Source organism: Varroa destructor, unplaced genomic scaffold, assembly GCF_002443255.2.
Source record: "Varroa destructor unplaced genomic scaffold, Vdes_3.0 BEIS01000004.1, whole genome shotgun sequence".
NCBI lineage: Eukaryota > Metazoa > Arthropoda > Arachnida > Mesostigmata > Varroidae > Varroa > Varroa destructor.
This window is the reverse complement of record NW_019211457.1, coordinates 9,053,231-9,074,419: the sequence shown is the minus strand read 5'-3', so window position 1 is coordinate 9,074,419 and position 21,189 is coordinate 9,053,231. Positions and strand designations below refer to the sequence as shown.

Genomic DNA, 21,189 nt, shown 5'->3' with positions numbered 1-21,189 from the left:
TAAGTCAAGAATCCATTGATTACTAAGTAGTCAGTTTAATTAGCTGGTTGAGATGTTACCGCTCACAAACGTATTTAGGAAGTGGTCTGCTCATATCATGGCTCTCTTTTTCCTTTAGACGTTTACCTCTCTTATTCATTGTCTGGGTTAGATCAGAATGTTGAACTTAGTTCCTTACTTCTTTTACCGATGAAATCCTTATATTTTCATAACCAAGCCTAACACGTATTCGCATTGAAACTATTGAGCTCTGTTCGCAAAGATAATCGGTGATATTGTAGCTATCGTGATATAGTTAGCGTTGTCTTCATCCTTCTTGGGACAGAACGCAGCTTTTGACCGAAATGACTGGAATAGTTTTTCCCTTGGCCCGTTGTTGCCCAAGAGTAATCCACAGCTTCTGGTTCTTGAGATTCGCAGAACACTTTTATGGATGTCATGTAATGAGCGCACTCAGCCACATAATAATGCACTCCAAGTATGATTCTTCGGCATTTTTATCATTATGGTAGCATTTTCTTTGTCATCTCAGCCATTACAAAGGTAAGCCAATTTGTTAACATCTCTCACAAGTCATTAGTCCGTTATTTATATACCAACAGACCACTTGACTATCTATTTATTCAGTTCTCTTGCTTATTATTAAATGCGTTATTTTCTAAGGCTCTTTTTGTCGTTTGATATTACAATTTGTATGATGATTTGGTTTTTATTGTTGATCTGTTCGGTTTTCAGTTCACCTCGCTTGACCAACAGTCATATAGAAAATCAATTTACTCATGAATTGCGTGCACCGCATTTATCCATATGTCATCTATTAACTCAACTGAACTCCCAAAGACTCAGTTCTCATGGATTAAACACTTCCTTGGGCTTATAAGCCGTATTCAAATTTTACATTGAGGAGATATTTTAGTCAAGTACACGCCTCCTCACTCCTTCATTTCGCGCGTACATTCGTTTCTTTTTCATCCGTATGGCTTCACGACAAAGCTAGACGTAATAGACTTCAATGGAGAATATGAATAAAGTGGACCTTGTGTTCTCCTTAGGCACGCCCTCCTTTTAATAACAAAACACGGTTTACAGCCTCCTTAAGTTTTAAAGCGTTAACGTCGGTACCAGCGACGTCTAGGTACCTCGATTCCACAGAAAGCATGGTGAAGCAAAATGTACTCGCAGTCGCAGACCTTATATAAGTGTTTTATCTAAAAAAAATTATTAACCAAATCCGTGAACAGACAAACAGGCTAACGTGCCTTCAAAATCTATCTGGTAGTAAGGACAATAACGATAACTGTAATCGTTGTTAACTTGTGCCATTTAGAATACTTGAAATTAACGCTTGGTTGCGCGAACAGACACACTTAAGATGTGTAAAATAATAAAAAGCTTACGAATCAGAGCCTTTAAAGACTTTAAAAATATAAAACTTAAAAAACTAGACAACCCCGTAAGTGTTTCGAAACTTACTAACCATTATTGATTGATTTTCTTAGGTGCCCAGGAAAAGAACAGTTAAATGAATAGCGTTCCTTCTTAGCCATTCCATCGACCTACGTGCAGGTTTTCAAAAGTGACTTTATTAGAAGCCTCAAAAGCAGGTCGAAATATCTAAAATCCTTTTAAATTGGACATCTTTGAACGTTCAGCTTATAAAGCTAAGCTTGCATGCCAATGGTCACCGCTACTAATTTTTATTTGATTGCCTTCATTAAAATTGATATCCAAATTATATGTATTTATCAGGCACTCACCCAAAGCAACGCTCAGAGTACACTGACTTCTTCTCAGCGTGATGCCATGGGCATTGATCTAGAGTTGCCCACGTCATTATTGCAGCTATAATAGGCTGACATCTGTCTTTGCTTATTTGATAGGTGTTATCATTGATAATAAACTATCTAGGCATACTGATATCACCAATTAGCGATGTAAATTAATTGCTTTCATGTCTGAAGTTCGTATATTGAATTACAATAGCATATCTAACGATTTGCTTTGTAAATCTAAGGAGTTCGTAATTTCACAAATAAGCGACTTTGCTTGTTGAGAAAAGGGGTCCTACATTAATTTTATGCGATTGCTTTAACGTTCGCACAAATTATGGAGGAAAAGCTACTCAGATATTTTCCACTAGAGAACAGGCTCCAAAATTCCAAATTAATGATTGAGCGTGATTTTGCTTAGAATTAAAAATCACTTTTTTTTAAAAATACAATTACAAAAATCGTCATGAGCCATCATTATACGCGAAGTTCGTATCGTAATCTAAGCGTCAATACACCATTATCCAATATCTTTGCACTGGACGAACCTCTACCAGAAACGCCCGGGGTCAACTGAAACCGACTGTTCATGCTGTTGCCAACCTCCGCGCGGCCTCCAAAGAATCAGAAAAAAGCCCTTTATGCTTCAATACAAAAGATCTATAGAAATATCTCAAAGAAGCCGAAAACTCTTTAAAAAGGCGCATATATAATAGTACTGGTATCGTAACCCGGAATTTTTTTTGAAACAGCGCATATCACATTTAGGAAAACATCACGTCTACGCTTTACACCATGAAAGTTAAGCACTATCCTCTAAAACAACTTTGAGATAAATCATCAAGTAGTCTTCAGTTCTTGTCCGGAAAAAAATCCTAACCACTTGTGGAAGATTCAGATGATGAAGCAGCCTTTGGATAATCCGTCGCTCCAAAAACGGTACTAACCTAACACTAAATTTCCACAATTTGAGAACTACCGAAAGCAGAACTTTTGGAGAATTTGACGGCCTAGACTGAAGTATATTTTGAACTGCCTCTTCAAGGAAGAACTCAACAAATTTAGGTGTATTCATACCACGTCGCGTTATGAATTTAGAGAAGGAAATAGTGGAAATTACTTGTCATTTGATTAGGTTTCGAACTAAGAAAGTGTACAGCAGTCACGTTAAATATGCGAATCGGTTAGAGATCCGCCTGTTGGAAAAAATCCTTCTTGGGATCTGTTTTCATTTTGAAGCAGCTTATAAGCATCTTTTGGCCGAATTTTAAACGTAGCATACTTGCTTGAGATCTCTTACCAAAAAAGCAACATTTCTCTATCAATAGCATGCCTCACGTGAAAGCCACTTCCTCCTAATTGAGGATTATCTGGATAAAAGATAGCACCTTTCCAATTAAGAGATAAATTATTAATGTTATTATCTTTATTCATACAATAGGCTGGATATCGCTCTTGATGAACGGTACCTAACCAGTGACTGTAATGGTACAATATCTTTGATGTGTATATAGAGTAAACCGAGGCGGAATACGTTAATGACCATAGGTATAGATTTATATACAATAGCTTTTTTATATTTCCTAGCGATTTTCGAATGTCTACATGCATTTCACACTTTGCTAATCATCTCGCTCAGGATATTTTCGCTGAGGCCTAAAATTGTTCGTTCCGTATCTCGGTCTTAGAAAATCGGTTTTACTGACAACGTGTTTTTGTCAGCAAAAACGATTTTTTTTACATGCGCTTACAGATTAAATACGCATGACCTTTCGTAACGGAGTACTTCTATGACTCGTTAATTAAATACGATCGAGAAATTAATCATAATAGTTTTAATAACTGCTATTATAAAATTACCAATTGATAATTAATTCTACATAATAGACGAATTTCTATTTGACAATTACTAATTTTTAATTCTTTCACATGATGAGTATATACAACAAGTACCATAGACAGACGTTCCCGTAGAAAATTAGACACAATGCTAGCACACACTTGGCTCCGCGCTGCATAACTCATACATGTATTTCGTGTCACATAAAAATAGGGTCTTCCTCGTGAGGCTGTATTAGCAAAATATAGTAGTAATTAGAATCAGTATCATATGAGGGAAAATAGGTTTTTCACACGTTCTGTATTCATTACTTCAATACACTTATGCGAATCCAAACACACACTTGTAGCTGGGCAACTTAGGCATACACAGGACAAATTCTAATTTTGAGATCCGTGGCTGGGCTGTCATGCTACCATTTAACTAAAACACAATCATAGTTAATAATAATCACAATTCCCTATACACTATAACCTGATGCCTTCGAGAAATAGGTGCAGGCCAAAGTTTCACAGCAGTCACTTTTACGATAATCACTTTCTACCCGCGATTTGTCATCAGACAGCTATAAAATTTATACCTATCCCCCTAGAAACACCCTACTATTTCCTATCAATTTCTCGAATATATCAAAACCCCCAAAACTTGCTCACGCGTGGTGCCTAACTTTTCCACCACGGTACTAATACAAGGCTGGGCTATTACTGTCGGAAATCACCCGCGATTAATGTTGGCGGGAATAAAGCTAATTCTCTTCTTTCGTAACAAATTTACCAATAGAAAACGGGCTTAGCTTATATATTATCGTGTGCGATTGTTTCGGCGGGTTCTAGTGCCCGCTCTGTTTTTGGCCCGCGCATTATGTTTAGTCGTAGATCATTCTTCTGTCACTTGAACCTTTTACAAAGGATGAAAGGTTTAAAGTATACACATGTGACGGGGGTTTCTTCCATTTCATCCCGCACTGCGATCTTTTTCAGAAGCCATCCATCTCATCATCAGAGACAATTATTCTACACAGAAATACATGGAGCAGATTATGGTCTATGTGTGAGGGAGTGCACGGAGGCTTCCATGAGCTTCATATATCCATGTTATCATTGCTGCTGTTATTGTTGTTGTTATTGTTATCTCCACTCGGGAACTGGGCGTCAGTCGAATTTTCTTCACCTATTGTCGTTTGCTGTTGCTGCCGTCTGCTTGGTGCCGATGAAGACGACCCATTGGGTCCGGCAAGATCCGCTGAGTCTTGACTGAACTCAGAAAACCCAGTCAGTGACTCATCGATGACACCTAAGTTCAGTAATAGAAATCAAAAAGATAAAAGGAAATTCAAAATATCAGTATAAAACATTACTTTAAATAAACAAACCTTGAGATCAGCAAGCGAGAAAAGTATATCTGGTGAGGCTTGTGAATGCATAATATGCTTAACATGTATCAACTAACATCTATTGTTGCTAATATTGTACGCATATCAAGTACGCTAAGACATATAGTACTACTCATTTATTTAGAAGACCATAAATGTTAAGACATCTGAACAAAAAAGTATTGTGTAAATTATTTCTGTTGCTAGACTGTTTATTTTCCTTTACCGTTTTTTTTTACTTTGACAGGTGAAGAAGGCGAAAAAATATGTTGATTGTAATAACTTGGTAATCACACAAATAGAAATACTTTGCTAAGGCTCTCGCTGGTAGTGTGTGCACACGGGATAGTATTCAGGTTACTGAAAATATACCTTCAACTCAAGCAGAACAGATTTTAAAATGCTCCATAGGGTCAACAGCTTTTAAACCATTATAGATGTTTTTGGTATTCTGGAATGATCCTTCATAGGCATATTCTATGGTAACAGTAACGCTTTTGTAGGTTATATTGTTCAAATTTATCAGAAACTTTCGATTCGAACCTGTGGCTACATGTTTGGCATGCTGGAAAGTTGTATAATGGTAGAAAATTTCCGAAGTCAAAAACTGCACTTCTATCAATCACTGTGCGCTACTCAAGGCCATGAAGCCTTGCTGGAACTAAGTTCATTCATAAAACTCCAGGAGAAAGTTAACAGAAGCGTCAATACAATACATTCCCACTTTTTAACCCACCGTTATTATTGGCCTTTAATGAAGAAGCAGCGTTTTTGTCCGCCTGATTTTTGTTGTTTCCGTTCTCCTTGTCATCTGTCCCACCCCCACTTGAACCACTGCCCGCACCGCCTCCTGATGGCGTTTCTGCTTCTGGTGTCGGTGCGTTGCTGTTGCTGTTTTCCTTGTGACTATTATTACTGTCTTTATTGTCCTGAGCGTCTGAACCAGCTTTTTTCGGTTTGGTCGCGTCGCTTTTGACAGGCACCCATTTATAAACCTTCATCGTCGTTTCGCCAATTGTTAGCCATCGTTTTTCCCTGCAAACAAAATAAAACACGAACTACCACTAAGAATCGTTTGCATAAAGATTCGCAGATTGAAGCACGGGGTGCCGATTTCTGATTCTTGATGCGAATAGGTGCTTCCGAAACGACAAAAAAAGCAATTTTATGTTAATACCTACGCATAATAGGCATTTAATCGACATAAGTTATAAAATAAATGTTTGCTATTTAATATTTATACTGGTAATTTGGGTATACGATACATATTGTGTGTTTTAAACTTTCTTTCTTGCAACGTGCAGTGTGATCAGAACCATTAGTTGAGTGTTTAAAATCTCTAAAACATAGAGGCTTTACTTATCAAGTATGGTGAATGCGTTAAGTCCAGATGCGTATATTGAAACAAATGCAAGGCTTTTATTGGTCAAGTTTAGACATTTCTACAGTAGTAGGAATATCTGTGTAGCTGAGGCATATTTTTCGCCGCAAACAAAGGAAGAAGCGGTGATAATGTGAGTTTACATAAGGAAGGAAGTTCCTATCGTTGTACAACAGATTTTGAAAGTTCTAAAAATCAGATACTGAAATTAGGCACCCTTCACGATAGAAGACCCTTTTTCCTATCCCGCGCACAAGTTTCCGCTAGTGTGCAAATCTGTTGCAGAAAATGTGCCGTTTTTAACTATTGTAAGAACTTATTTTGATGATGAATAAAAAAAACAATGTTTGATTTTGTTCACAACGGCGGATTTTCTAAAAGTCAGGCAATTTTAAAGCACTTTTAGATGCTCTCCCGTTGCAGTATTCGGTGACAGTGCACGTGAAACGATTCGTGAATTTCACAGCTCCACAACGTTTGTTATATATTGCCTCTGCGGCTAATCACGCACACTAGCTGGAAATACGTGCAGTTTAATGGATGACTTTAAACTGTATAGTACATCTAGATTCAACGTGTATTTAAGTAGTGAATGTTATTATCTCAAGTCAAATCTATTACATCTAGTACAAAAATGAATAAAAGGTAAATTCAACACAAACAATTTCAAGTTTGAAGATCAGACCTCGTACCAGCAACCTGGTTATAGCAGTGTCCTCGTCACTTCAGCACAGTTCTTCGATGTCAACGTACCTGGCTAAGCATCTACACGCATATGGAGTGGACAGTTCACAATCATAGTTGTTTAATGATAACAAAATTAATAGGCAGGCAGAGAGACCGAATTTTAGTTCTGAAATCTATGCCGGGTATGGATGTTTTGCCTAGCGTTCCCTTAAGCCTGGTAAAAGTACGTGCTCTGCTACACACATCAACGACTTTTTCTCAAAGAGTCTCATGAAAGCACGTTTGCCAATTACGTACCATTTGCGGACTTTGTCGACGCTCTGCATAACACGTTTAACATCATCCTTAGCGCGACTGCGGGTCTCTGCCACACGGCGGGAGCCCGATCGGGAAGATTGCCTACTCGACTCCAGTTTGGCAGACTTCTAGCGTTTTCGCTATTGAAGCTTAGCCCTATGTAGCCGATGTCAAAGGCGCAGCTCGCAACGTACTATCCCTTTCGAAATGCCACTGGCATGAGCACATACACAATTTGTTGACACCAAATAACTACGATACTATGCAGGGAATAGAGAACAAGCTGCTAGTCTTTCATTGCGTGCTCCGAACCGCAACCGGACACCATCTACTACATGTAATGTATGCGGATATAACCAGACAGAGCTCGATTTCAGTGCATGGATACAATAAAAACAAGAGACTGCCGAACTGCCCTGTTGCGTTTGTTTACTACGCCAATGGGTCTGCGAACAGTTTCCGCCGATTAACTTTAAGGCGCGGAACTCTTTGTGTGTGCCCCGGGAAAAATATGGTATATTTGCTAAGAATGCTGGATTAATGAATTAATTAGACCTGTTCGTCTTTAATCTTTAAAATGTTACGAAAAATATATAGAGAGTAAGGCATGTCTGTTAAAGTGAATTTTAATTTTGCCTTGTACGGGTGTAATTCCAAAGTTCATTGACACTAAAAAAACTAAAATGGCTATTAAAAAATAGTTTTCAAATTGACACTGAAAACATTGAAAAAGTTCCGGCCTATGTTTATCAAAGCTTCACCTGTATACACAAGGGATTATAAGGCACAGTCCTTGTCGCTACGGGGGTAAAAATCTATATATGAGTAAATGAAAGGTACGATAAACCTTGTTGAAACTGTAGGGATTCGTGAACGGTTGAGCAATTGAATTGCGTAACCACTGTTGGAAAGACCCCAGTCTATCGTCGTCCATTTAATTATCACATCGTTGCCTTTGTAATCCTGTTGAAAATGATAGGGACGGCTGCTTAGTTTTGAACTGCTTGGAGCCTAAGAGCGTGTGAAAAAGGGTGAGTCTTTGTGGATAATAAATGAATTAACTTTGATTCGACATATAAACGTCAGTGGCTCATTACATGTCATAAGTCGCCAGGGAAAGAACTACAAATTCATTCTATATACATATATATATACACACAGATAGCAGATAGTATAGCTGGTCAAAAAGTGCTCTTCTGCGAAAACTAATACTAAACTTAGCTCATTGATAATGGAGAGAAGAATTTACTACATACATTGTGTGCGTACCCGTGAGTAAATAGAGAAGGGTCGCATAGTTAAGGCGAATCCGTTAAGGGTTGCTCTGAGTGCTTCCGCAATGTAAATTTCGTTCCCACTTTTGTCTGGTGTGTTTAATATGGATCTGCGTTTCGCTAAAATGTTAGCTTCGGTCGTCCAACAGAGTTCGACGTTCAATTGTCCCTGACCGTCATGTCGAACGACCGCACCCGTTTGTTTATCGTGAGTAATCTACGAAGCTAATCTGTAAATTACGTACGACCAGTTTTTTTGATTATTCAATTACAAGTGGATGCGGTAGGGCCTAAGTTGAGTCATGTCTAGGTTGAAACGTGTGATGCAGCCGGTGACAGTTGTGGATCGAAAGTTAGCTATTAATGTAATGACTTTCAGGAAACATTTATAAAGTTATTATTATATTTTATTATTAGTTAATGTGGTAGAAATGGTGATTTTTTGTAATTTTGTATCATGTGATTACGCTTAAGTTTTTGATTAAGTCGAATGTTTATTCTGCGTTCTTCGGCTGTTCCTAAGAAAAATTGTCTTTCGCAAAAAGCGAGTGAATATGAGAAATTAGACCTATCAAACATTTTTTTGTTTGTCAAGGATTTTTGTAAAATCTGACGTAAATGTAGGGCATTCATGATTTTAATCCCTACAACAATCTGCTTTTGTTCAATGCTGCAATTTTTCTTGTAACGTGAACACGATAGATACAGCGGTGTTTGTCTACCGGGAGAGGTTTTCTACTAAGAACAATTTAAGCAAAACTCAATAATGACTTCCAGGGTGTTTCTTCGATGCTATCAAGTCTGATTTATTGTCTATATATAGACTATATGGAAAAAAAACGAACAGAATTCGTAGAGTCCGCTCGTCTTGCTAAATAAAAGGTAATCTGAGTATATGCAGGGGTTGTAGTGACGAAATGGTTTTTAACAGGATATAGTTCGGGAACCTGGAACACAACCCGATTCAAAAGATCGGAATTGGGCGCTTTAATAATTTCATGGCGAAGGAAAGGTCCGAATACTTTCATTGAAGTTGTTTCCAAGGTGCCATCCTTTCTTGGGAAGCACCAAGCAATTCTTAAATTTCCGTCCCTAATACAAGGAAACTTTAGATCTCTGTACTTATAGCCTATTTCGCGAAGCTAATTACATCCCATTCACAAACGGTGCCAAATGTGGTGCTCCTCTATGAGACACTATGTCCAGGCTGCAGGATGACAATGAGTCAGGAACTTCCAAAAGCTCTGACCAAGTTTGGAAGTGACATTTTTGTCAGGTACGTCGCCGCGTCATTCAGTTGTGTCATTGGTATATCATTCATTCTAGAATTATGGAACATACTTAAGAACTCCAGATTGCGTTACCGTCATTAACGTATGAAGTTGACCGTCCTAGCAAACTGTTCTTTCCACCAATTATCCTGTACAGCTTGAACAATTAACCTCCCTTAATTTTTCTGTTTGAAAAGTTATCGTATTGAGCAGACCTTTTTGACGAATTGGTACATTAGAGGTGCCTTTGTAAGTGGTGTAGAAGAGCTTTTACAGAACCTTGTGCTCTGCGTAGTTGGTATTAAAAGTATCCATCGTCTAAGTAGGAAAGCGTCCACATCAAAGCATCTTATGATCAGCTGACTTGGAGTAACCTTTATGCTCATTGCTCCAAAATGTAGTCTTGTACCGTATGGATTTGCTGACATGAAAATTGGACCGAACGGCAGTGTGAACTTCTATTGCCACCATGGTCCTGACGAGTGTATTGGAAACGCATGGCATGCATGTAGTCACTTCTACATGAGCCCGAAGGTAAGTAAAACCCTTTTGATGCACACTATCAATTTTGGCCTATTAAATACCATGTATTTTCAGTAAGGCGTCTTTATTATTTAGATCTAAACCTTGATATATATCGTCTTTTTGCTTTCGTTTATTTCTCAAACTCACTAGGTTTTCTAGCCGTCGGGTACTGTGTATTTTAGGTTTCACCACTTCATTCCATATATTATTGGAGACCATTCACATAAGGAGCGTTAATTTTTTTGGCATGATTAAAACAGAGTACAAAATGTCGTCAGCTGTTTCATTTTCCATAAATGTAATGCAATTGGCGAAATGTTCCGTTGAGAATTTCCCAGTCGTCGAAAGCTTCTAAGTATATAATGTTTTTTTTTGGGATGGGGGGAATCTGTACGATTATGGCTGAGCTTGATTCCGTCCATCATATATGAAACTAACGCTGTCAGACGATTTGGGCCTCTTTGACCCATTCGATTAGGTTCTAGTCACTGGACGGATTCAAGGTAGACGTACTATAGTCATATAGGCTATATATATTGAGGCACCTTAAGTGAATTATACTAGAGAATCTTAAAGCTCTATAGAAATAACATAAGCAAATATTTTAGTTACTTAAATTTTCTATACTCTTTAGAGCATCGTTACGTCCTGAACAACGAAAATTATGTTTCAGGAGCGCCTTGAGTATGTAATATGTACCATGACGGGTTACAGGATGCAACTGCCGCGTGCCTTAAAGAAGGTAGGAAGCACATTACACTGTTAAAACTATTACAACGACTATTCCCTATTAAATATCATCATAAAATAGTAGGTCAGGAATATATACATGCAGTTGTAATTTTATCTTAATTATACAGTGTACAAGTCCAGGGATGGCGGCTCAACTGGAAAAATGTGCCAAAGGTCCACAGGGAATAGCACTTGTTAAACTGATGGCAGACATTAGTCAAATGGCGGGTGCCATCGTAAGTCCGAATGATAGCGTTGTTCCATGGGTGCCCTACTTCTTCATCGATGGGGTACGTTTTTATGCGAACAATTATTAAGATTTTGCCACTGATGTCATCATTGATGAGGTTGTAAATTGCTAGATCATCTATTAGGTAAGCAGGTGGTGCATATTATAATGAAATTAGCTGCAGCATATTTGCTAGCCCAGCCCACCAAATCGACTATCCCCTGTGCCAAGTTTTCGTAAACCCGAACAAGCTACTCGCACAGAGTACCCGAACACTTAGTCCCCACAATGATCGTTCGATAATTTATTGTAAATAATAATAAACACGTTTTTATTGTATTGTATTATTATTATTTTATCTCGGTTCTGCGTTGCAATTTGCAGCGTCCGGACAACGACTCTCACAATACCAAGAGTTTGACAGAGCTCATATGCGAGAAAGCTACAAACAAACCTCAACAGTGCCTGGACACGAAAACTCGACGCTGAATTTGGCAACGCTAACATAAAGCAAGATTATCAAAATAAAATAACACAATGAAACGTATAGTGGCGGTAAATTTAGGCATTTTTTCACACTAAACACGTTCGAGGTTAATCGTTTGTCTAAAGGTTCCATTCCGTATGGACGTGTTGCCGCTTACAACGGTAAGCAATAATGAACGAATATATTGATTTATGTATATTTTTTTCATTCTCCACGGAGGCGATGAACTACATTTTCTTAAGTTCAGAACCATTTTATAGTCATACCCTTCAGATCTGTTCATCCATATGTGACAGCATTCGACTTTTGTCCTGACGCTATTTCTAAAGATGTCTCGTGTCGAAAAAATCGATATTAATTTTACGTCTTGTCCTTAAACATCTGGATTATTCCCCGAAATATAGATCAATATCGACCTTCTAGTATTTAAAGTGCAGGTTTCTTAAGACATATTTGAATTGGAATCTTCCTTTGTGCGGAAGGCTAATTAAATTTACAGTAGGACAATAGAACTGTCTGCAGTATATAAAATTTAAGAACAATCTAGATCCTGTTTTCCCTTTCTATTTAAAAAAAATGCGGATTTTTTTTGCCGCCATAGTATTTCGAAATGAGTCTTTGGTTTAAAGTGAAGCATTTGGAGCAAGAATAGATGCGGCGCGATGGAAATTCGAGCCTGACTCTGCGACTTGCCGAACCATTACTAGAACCATTGATCTACAGTGCCGACTTCTATTTAGGTATTTATTCAGATTTCAAGTTGATGTACTAGTTATGAATTGCCATTTAAAAATAATGGGATAATTTTCGTTGCAATAACAGTGCTATGAATAGTAGCACGTATGTGAAAAGAGCCTCTCTGATACCAAAAATATCTGTAAATTAGATAGTATATAATACATGTAGTTCGTATAATATGCAGCTCCCTCTGGTACACCAAGAAGAAAAGCCTGCACTAAATAGAAAAAGCTAGAACTAAACAGATCGGAGTCCATTCAACCGTAAATGAACTATATTCTCCTTCGTGCCGTCTGGTGATCCGCCCTGTATGTATTTACATATGCAACAAGCGTTTGACCTTCAGTTGAGGCCCCCAGGGAATATGCAATCAACCATGAAAGTGAACATGTCACATGTGTTTGCTACTAGCCTTCTGTTTGCTGTGTATAAATGCCAAATGCCGAAAGACATAGGGAGTTAGTCCACTTATTTCCGCCGAATTATTTCTATTTATGTTTATTATGATAAGCTTGTTTCGATCCGTCTCGTCGACTGAGCCGTTATTCTGTGGGCGGCGATCAGCCGGATAGAGTAGCCCACAGAAGCGGATTGAATCTAATTCCGACGCCGACTCGATAAGCTAGAAGTTCTGCATGCATACGAGAGCGCTCGGTGGTCACGAATGAATTACACCTTGGCTCATGCATGCAATAACCACTAAGTGATGCTCACTATTGAAACTGAAAGTTTCAGTTGATTCCGCCAGCACTCACAGTGCGCTACTTACTGCTTTTGGCAAGAACAAACGAAACAAGCCATAGCTATAGAAAATTAGGAAATCGACATATTGGAATGCATTTCTTTGCATCCTTTTGGAAAGCTCGATAACTAGCTGGGTCCAGAAATAAAAAAAAAACATGTTAAAAATATGTAAAATAAAATGCTAGCGTTCGATAGCATTAAACGGAGCTGTCATGATATTTACTGTGGAAGATAGCGCATATCTATTTCAGTAGAGGAATTAAATGATTGAAAACAACTAAACATTGACTAGTTGATCCTTTGACAGTGGAAGGCGAGACATTAGAAATCTGATTAAGCCATTATGTGGACATACTGACGGACAGGGACACGGCCAACTTATATGTTTCGAGTTTGACGTTCGGTATCGTTTTTGGGCATTTTATCAGGCACTCTGCCATCAAGAAGGAAGGTGATATTTGTAATTATAAAACTCGTTGTTTGTCCCAGCAAGGTTAACGTGCTTTCCTAATATTCTAGACGAACGCGTTGCATGATTAGTTGATCTATCCTTTTTGATGGAAGAAAGTATTATTACGATAAGCTATGATCAATAAACACTGACGTCTGCTAATTCTGGGATTTATTAGGCGAATAAGTTGTTTTCACAATGTCTTGCAATTGACATTGATCCAGCGGTAATACGAATGACTTGCTTCCCCATATCATCGAACGGTACCTCGAAAGCAACTTTTTTTACGTTGCTGATAATTTTTGGTTTTAAGATGTACAGCTAAGCAACACGCGAGCTTTACCTAAAGGCTATATTGTTGGTCTCACTGTGTCCTACCTTGTTTACCAAAGCTTATTCGAATTCGATTTACGTATCTAGACGAGGCTAAATCTGACCGAGAGCTCGTTCTCACGACTTTCCATACCTATTTACTAACGCTAGCTACTGGTCTACTTAGCCATTTGTTCAATGCTAAACCTAGCACGAGCAGAATTATAAGCCACTGAGATCCAGCAAGAGAATGTTGGATGTTTGTCCAACCTAATACTTCAACGGGTTGAATTGACGATATTCATAGCTGCATTAAACATGTGTGGGATCGATAAGTTATTATTTCTGAAAGTTATTGTTTCAGAAATAAGTTGATATTGCAATGTGTTACAGTTTTGCATAATTCGTCATCTACGCGACTCTCGGTGCAAGCGAATATATTAGTTAGCATCTTCTTTAGTACGCAGAAAAATAATCAACATCTCAGTTATTCAAGTACGAGATATAGGTATAGAAAGCGTATATTATTGCTAAAAATAAAAGCTGTTTTGTCTATTTTGTGGTCATTCCGTTTATTTATTATTCCCTATTCTTCATTGAATACAAACGCCTCGTTATTAGAAGCCACGTGTTGTAATACTATCATCTGTAATAGTCTTTGTGTCAGTGTGTGTGTCTTCAATTAAGGATAATGACTTAAAGCATGCATTTTATTCGATTTCGCAAAGGTCTAGGAAAACTTCTCGTTCTTTAGATGATTCCCTTTAAACGGTTCCAGATATAACAGTAGCGTAAGAATTTATGCTAAGTTTTGTAAATATTGGTTTAATTTAACCTACTATCGTTTAATGCGGCCAATATTGCACAAGACGCCCTATTTATTGGACGACATTTAAGCAACAGAGTTAGTTAAGCAATAATATATGACTGGCTATTTCGTCAGCTAATGCTTAGTCGTATCGAGCACAAATTGATACACCTAATGCCTCTTTAACTACCACTCAGCCAAATAAATTATTTTTGTTATTTATAATAGTAGTATAATAGCTATACCCGCCATTGCTCTCGTCACTTACTCTCGCTTTTTATATGCCTATCTATAATTGTTTACAATAGAGAGACTGCATCACGACTCACCTGAAGAATGTATATTAAAAAGTATGTACAAAGAACAATTTCATTTCACCGAAAATCAACAGTCATTTGCAACCTCAGCGAACGTCCCCATTGAACAAAATGTAAGAAGGTACAATGGAAAGTTCACAATTTTAGAACATACATGTTCTTATATCTTGTTAAAAGGAAATAATTGTATGACAAATTATGACGGCAACAATTATATTCGTGTAACAGTTTGGCCTAAACTGCAATCTGTATTTAATTGATGTTAATAGGCTACTATTCAACCGTTAGACACTCGCAGTTCACTAAAAGGGCACCGTATTTCACGTGATTTTTGCCTAATTGTTTTCCAGTGTATTGCACCTTCTTAAATTCTAGAGAATAGAAAAACAAAGCTTAGTAAAAATTAAAACATTAGGGTCTCCAATCTGGCCTATCACCTTCCGGCACCTCGCGACGTCGACAGAGCAGTTTCAGTGAGTGATTTACCGTTTGCCGAGCGGTTTGCTGCATGAACCAGTACGGCCGATGGACTAAGGCCTAGGAGAGGGAGGTGGTTCTTACAACTCGTCGTGTTTCGGGCCAGAAAATTCGGCGTGAGAGATAACTCCATCCTTGTCGGTATCTTCATGATCGAAAATGTCCTCGACCATCTTTTCGGTATCTGGCAGCTCTTTGATACCGGCTGCTTGCGCGGCAGGCAACTGAGCCTGTAGCAACAGGGCAAATGAAAAGGCATCATCCAATTAACAAGTTACGAGACACTTGTCAGAATTTGCTACAAATGACAATGATTTCGCCCATGTCGTAAAGAATACGGAACTTCACAAATGGCTATAAGTAAGCATAAATCATATAATTTGTATCGTGATTACCAAGTGCAATTATTATGTTACCTTAAGGTAAGTCACGACCTCTTCCCGGGATAGCTGATTGTCCTGGTTGGCATCGATCTCTTTGAAGATATTTGTGGTTTTCGGGCCATCATCAATTTTTAAAAGTTCGACCTAAACGGCAGACATGTAAAAATTTCTACATATAAAAAAATTGCTATTAAATAAAATACTCATACCTAAGCTACTAATCTGTTCGCATAAACGAATTACAAAAGACGAGACTTTTTTCATGTATATATTGTAGATGGAATAATTACCCGCTATGTAGCCAAAGACATTTTGTAAAGGCAAATACATTAAAGACTGAACCAACTATGGACTGGAACCCCTTTTACGCGATGTTTTTGCGCATTCACTTCCAGTAGAATACTATCGCTCTGTCGATGCATCGGCAATTTTATTTATGCTATTTACACTCAATTAGTTCTTAACTTCTCGGCTGTATGCATATCTATAAAAGAGTATTTTGCTCACCTCGAAGATGAGCGTAGCTCCGGGTGGAATCTTTTCTCCAGCTCCACGATCTCCATAACCTAGGTTGGCGGGAATTGTAAGTTTACGTTTCTCTCCAACACACATTCCTTCCAAGCCCTGGTCCCACCCTGAAAGGAAAGTTAGCGCGTAGGTCTGAAATCATGATAACTAGTCGTTGATAATAAAAATTTAAAACGCAGCGCTGTGCGCGCTACAGATCAAACGTCCTCGAAGGACCACTGCGGAAAATTGCCCTCGCTGCGCCCCATCATCTGGTTAATATGAGAACTAAAGATACAGTAATTCATTAGTTAAATACTTCGTTTTTGTAATTAATAAAAAAAAATATTGTATCCACACGACGCATTACATTCGGTATAATAAGGAATACAAGACGGCAAAATGGCCACTGAATGTGTCAGAAGCGAAAAGTAACCTACGTTTGTATATAAGCTACCTTAGAAAGGTTTGCCACACCTCCTATTGACACTTTTCCTGTCCCAATTGAATATCATACACAGTTGAAAGAGATTAATCATATTATAAATATTCGGTTCTGGATCTTAACCGAAATTGGCAACAATCCGTTTACAACAGCCGTGATTTAAAGTACATAAAATTACGTTGTAACTGCCGATTTCTCCCGGTATTTTACAGAATATGCTGTCTTACATATAAAGCGAGCAACACAAAATTTTGGATGGGCTTCTTGCACAAGGCTATGTTGTACTAATACACGTAAAAATAGTAGTTTATCATAGAAGTACTCGTCGTGTTACAATCTCAAGTTTACTAATAGGAAAGCGCTCCCTATGTAGCATGAAGGAGTCGAGAGCCTATCGATGCTTGTTTGATCTAGGCTACAGCCTAGGCCCAGTATTTCTATCAACGATTAAGCCGTAATTGGGACATACAGTAGGAACTATAGCAAATATATTTTAAAACTTTCAATTAAAGGACGTTTTGTAACTTAATAGTCGTCTACATGTACTGCCAGAATCTAAGTTCGTTTCTAAACTCCGTCGAGTAATAGACTACCAAGTGGTCGACTACGGTATAAGAGTCGGTCGCGCATAGCAAAATGCAGTTTAATGTTTTGCTTTGGCTCACGCTAATTTTTGATATTCTACATAATAGTCTACGTAAGATTGCTTATTGTTTATAGCTATACAGCAGCTATATACAAATCACTTAGGCACGTCTATACGACACGCAGGGAACGTTTACACGTACCTTTAATAACCTGCCCAACGCCAAGCTGAAACTGAAAGGGTTCTCCGCGGTCAAGTGAGGAATCGAATTTACTTCCGTCCTTCTCCAGGGTACCAACGTAGTGCATCGAAAGCAGGTCACCCTTTTTTGACTTGACGTTGCAATTGTCGGCAATTTTGAGTGTCTCAATCTTTAAGTCGTCAGCTGCGATGAGTACTGCCATCAGGCCAAGGGCAAAAATCATACGAGGTTTCGACATCTTCAGATCAATAGCTTGCTAGCTCTTTATTGCGCGCAAAACGATCTACAGAGAAAATGAACATTATATTTCAAACATATTCGAACACAACATTTAATGTCTTATGATACAACACAGACAATTTGTAAGCAAAATGCCTTTTAATTCTAACAAAACGACAGAAACAAGCCAACCAATGCTCTGTTTTATCCTGTTTAAGGTAAATGGTGAATACTTTGTTATCAATAAATATACATCCTGTAATGCAAAATATTTCATACTGTCTGCATACTAAATCGAACAAACTTTAACGGCGGTTCACTATACAAATTTCAAATCAGCTTCTCTAGCCGTAGATCTCTCACCGTTTAATATTGTACTTAGTTATTACACTAATCTGAGACGATTATAGAAGTATCTATTCTGGATTGAATCAAGTGTTTCAATGGAGTTCACATGGAATCTCTACTTGTTAGCAACCTAAAAACTGAGTCCACGGGAAACCGCTATGAGTAGCTGGCCTTTGTCTAATGTTCTATGATTCGATTGAGCGTAGAACTTCTCCACAAACCTCATACCGTTCTTACGAAGAGGCCACCAAGAGACTTGCCTGTTTCCTTGCCAATCTGGACCTAAACACTAACGGCCCTATTGCTCAATAGCTAAAGAGTGCAGCGACCGTCAGCTGGGCCGCCATGCCACCACATACACACACTTCGGAACTTTCCTGAGGGCAACTTCGAACGCAACTACTAACTACCGGTTCTTGCTACATCTAATTCTGTAGCTGCTCCGAAAAGTGCTCTATTTTTTAAGAATGCGATAATCGTTCTCCTGCACACCCTACCTGCATCTGCTGCTGCTACTGTTACTATTACTGCTGTTTCGACGATCAACGACGGACGCCAACGAGTGCCAGTGTTGCCGAGCACCATAGACACTAAAACAGTCGCCACCACTGTCGTTGTTATTGCAGCTGCTAGATAAAATCGTCTTTTCTCGTAATGCCACGCCACCATTAAGAGAACAATGACGTTGATGTAACAGGTCGAGCCACAACTGACACGTGGATTTCAACATAGAACTGTGACGGCGAGGGGGAAAGCAGCAGATGCTGCTGGCCGACGTGGATTGGACGTTCCTCTTCACTCAGCGCTAACCGCTAGTCACGGCATCAGCAGCAGTAAGTCCCGAAGTCTTTTCGTTAGGCAGATGACGCTGTGGCGGCTGTGGGCTTTGCGAACGACACAGTAAAAGATGGATGAACGAATACCGTAACCCATTATCAAAATATGAACGACTACGGTTGCTGCTGTATATTATTGCAGATGCGCTTGTGGTGAAAACAGCACGAGGCGTGAGAACTACTTGTCGTCATTAACAACGATAACATTTTGGGTTGACTTCAGTTTAACTAGAACCGTGCGTTCGGACAAGATGGTCATAACGGTTATGGTAGAGATGCGAGTGAGAGTGAGTGAGAAAAAGGGAAAGCATTTAAGTAGTTTGGACATTCTGCAAGTTCAATGAAGTCGAAAAGGGCGAAGAAAGATAGGCAAAATATAAGCATCGACAATTAGCGGGACTTGGAGCTAATATTATGATGCATATTATAATCGGAATAAATTAAGCACAACGCCTTACTTTGATGCAAATCCTGAGCTTCAGCTATGTCTCACGTACAACGCTAATCAATAGTTAGGCGAAAGCAATGGGTTGGAAAAGCCGTTGCATGGTCGTGAAATATCTACGGAGTAGAAAATAACACTTATAAAAGTGAACAACTCTTTCAAGCGAAACACTATTCATACGATGTATGATAAGCTGTAGATTCTAAAAATTTAGATCTTTCATTTTGATTTGTTTACTAAAAGCTGCTTCAGAGCGCAGGCACCGTTTCATCAAACAGCTCAAACTGATTTGATGATATAGGTTCATCGTTTTGACTAGACTGCCTTAATTCGTCTAGCGAACACATTTACGAACTGAGTTAATTATTTGGATTGAGGAATGACTTATTCTATGTGATATTTCAACCACCCGAGGTGCTAGCAGTCATTTCGCTCTGTGAAAGGTCATTTCTATGAAGCAGAAATCCCCCACTGCGGCAGTAAACAGTTTCTTCTCAAACGGTAAGGTGGAGCAAAAAGTACCGAAGATACTGATAAAAAAAATTGCCAAGGATTCAATTAAAGCAAGACGGATTCAACAATTAGATGGCAAACTCGTTTTTTGATATGATATAAGAAAAATATGTTTCAGCCACGCGCAACGTCGTCGATGCAATAGCGTTTTGAGGGATGCGAACTATCAGCTATTTACATTGAGTCAAACGACTGGGTTGTTTGTTCAGATCAATATTATAATGGATGAAATTTCGTGCGTTTATGACAGTTAACTAATTCAATAATGAAGCTACAAATCTACCCTACGGTTAGCTTTAAGCAATAGCTTTCATATACACCTTTGATGATTATATATATGTATATTTTTGTTAAAAGAACTTACCTACCTGTATATAGGAAACAATGATAAAAGTTTGCACATGGCAAATTTTCGAAAATCAACTGTGTTACCTGCTTGTCTACTTTTTTCGAGTATTATATTCGAAATAGCATTGGCGATGTATCAAAGAGAGGTCTGGGCTTCGACGGGAAGCTCTCCTCACTAGTAGGAATTCTATTCTCTGAAAATCTGTTCGATATCTATTCAAAGGCAACTAATCGGAAACCATCCAGAATGCCCATTGCAATAGCTGGGGTCTATAGAGCCTAAATTAAGGAATTATCTAGCATGTAAACGTACGGCGAATTGTTGATAAGCATCTCTTTAACCCCCCAGTGTTAACGTAACAAATGAATAATTATTTGTTAAACATTAATTCTGCAAAGATATAATTTCTCTAAACGTCAAAATATCGTTAACTAATTACCCAAGAACATCCACGATTATAACCTTGTACCAAATCGATACACACAATGCCAATAAATAAGCAGCGAATTCTCCTTAATATGTAATTAATTTATTATTATTTCAACGGCATTTAGCGAAAATTTCCTCAGCACCCTATAAGATGCATGCCATATATATATATATATATATAAAGTCATAAGATTATTGGATGTAGATATATATATA

General features: G+C 38.3%; 4 protein-coding genes across 13 annotated transcripts in view; 2 read left to right on the top strand and 2 right to left on the bottom strand.

Moving 5' to 3' along the window:
• Positions 1-3,165: 3,165 nt before the first annotated feature.
• LOC111248846 (uncharacterized) lies at positions 3,166-15,860 on the bottom strand. Of its 3 annotated transcripts, none has more exons than XM_086987226.1 (3): positions 15,721-15,860; positions 5,718-6,016; positions 3,166-4,902 (listed from the first exon to the last, which is right to left on the bottom strand). In XM_086987226.1, the coding sequence occupies exons 2-3, from the start codon at positions 5,980-5,982 to the stop codon at positions 4,691-4,693; spliced, it is 477 nt and encodes a 158-aa protein (XP_086843352.1). In that variant the 5' UTR covers positions 5,983-6,016; positions 15,721-15,860; the 3' UTR covers positions 3,166-4,690. The 3 variants fall into 3 exon arrangements, with proteins under 3 accessions (XP_086843352.1, XP_022657586.2, XP_086843353.1); XM_022801851.2 differs by lacking the exon at positions 15,721-15,860 and adding an exon at positions 7,347-7,783; XM_086987227.1 differs by lacking the exon at positions 15,721-15,860 and adding an exon at positions 7,025-7,048.
• On the top strand, positions 8,090-11,937 carry LOC111250440 (gamma-interferon-inducible lysosomal thiol reductase-like). Of its 6 annotated transcripts, none has more exons than XM_022805712.2 (7): positions 8,090-8,377; positions 8,753-8,828; positions 9,827-9,896; positions 10,293-10,425; positions 11,090-11,158; positions 11,277-11,438; positions 11,762-11,937. In XM_022805712.2, the coding sequence occupies exons 3-7, from the start codon at positions 9,835-9,837 to the stop codon at positions 11,864-11,866; spliced, it is 531 nt and encodes a 176-aa protein (XP_022661447.1). In that variant the 5' UTR covers positions 8,090-8,377; positions 8,753-8,828; positions 9,827-9,834; the 3' UTR covers positions 11,867-11,937. The 6 variants fall into 6 exon arrangements, with proteins under 6 accessions (XP_022661447.1, XP_086843344.1, XP_086843346.1 ...); XM_086987218.1 differs by having other exon boundaries at positions 8,091-8,377; positions 9,733-9,896; XM_086987220.1 differs by having other exon boundaries at positions 8,097-8,377; positions 9,552-9,896.
• Fkbp14 (peptidyl-prolyl cis-trans isomerase Fkb14) lies at positions 14,656-19,039 on the bottom strand. The gene is made up of 5 exons (XM_022805707.2): positions 18,899-19,039; positions 17,835-18,117; positions 16,602-16,729; positions 16,128-16,238; positions 14,656-15,941 (listed from the first exon to the last, which is right to left on the bottom strand). Exons 2-5 carry the CDS (start codon positions 18,070-18,072, stop codon positions 15,792-15,794), a joined length of 627 nt encoding a protein of 208 aa, XP_022661442.1. The 5' UTR covers positions 18,073-18,117; positions 18,899-19,039; the 3' UTR covers positions 14,656-15,791.
• A 54-nt stretch (positions 19,040-19,093) lies between these two features.
• The window catches only part of LOC111250438 (uncharacterized), an 11,158-nt gene continuing 9,062 nt past the window's right edge, over positions 19,094-21,189 (top strand). Inside the window, exon 1 of one of the 3 annotated variants that reach the window (XM_022805706.2) lies at positions 19,094-19,234. The gene's annotated coding sequence lies outside the window, so the exon portion shown is untranslated. Of the gene's footprint in view, positions 19,235-19,367; positions 20,184-21,189 lie in introns of those variants that run through there. The other 2 variants (XM_086987225.1, XM_086987224.1) reach the window with 2 other exon arrangements.

What these genes read in the sequence shown, in the direction of transcription:
- Fkbp14 (XM_022805707.2), bottom strand. Translation starts at nt 18,072, where the DNA reads ATGTCGAAACCTCGTATGATTTTTGCCCTTGGCCTGATGGCAGTACTC. An exon ending in GAGCTACGCTCATCTTCGAG is followed by an intron (nt 16,239 to 16,601) that starts GTGAGCAAAATA and finishes TCTGCCGTTTAG; the next exon opens with GTCGAACTTTTAAAAATTGA. An exon ending in AGGTCGTGACTTACCTTAAG is followed by an intron (nt 15,942 to 16,127) that starts GTAACATAATAA and finishes CTGTTGCTACAG; the next exon opens with GCTCAGTTGCCTGCCGCGCA.
- LOC111250440 (XM_086987218.1), top strand. Translation starts at nt 8,799, where the DNA reads ATGTCGAACGACCGCACCCGTTTGTTTATC. An exon ending in ACCGCACCCGTTTGTTTATC is followed by an intron (nt 8,829 to 9,732) that starts GTGAGTAATCTA and finishes AGGAAACTTTAG; the next exon opens with ATCTCTGTACTTATAGCCTA. An exon ending in CCTACTTCTTCATCGATGGG is followed by an intron (nt 11,439 to 11,761) that starts GTACGTTTTTAT and finishes TGCAATTTGCAG; the next exon opens with CGTCCGGACAACGACTCTCA.
- LOC111248846 (XM_022801851.2), bottom strand. Translation starts at nt 7,375, where the DNA reads ATGCAGAGCGTCGACAAAGTCCGCAAATG. An exon ending in GTCGACAAAGTCCGCAAATG is followed by an intron (nt 6,017 to 7,346) that starts GTACGTAATTGG and finishes TTTTGTTTGCAG; the next exon opens with GGAAAAACGATGGCTAACAA. An exon ending in ATTAAAGGCCAATAATAACG is followed by an intron (nt 4,903 to 5,717) that starts GTGGGTTAAAAA and finishes TACTGAACTTAG; the next exon opens with GTGTCATCGATGAGTCACTG.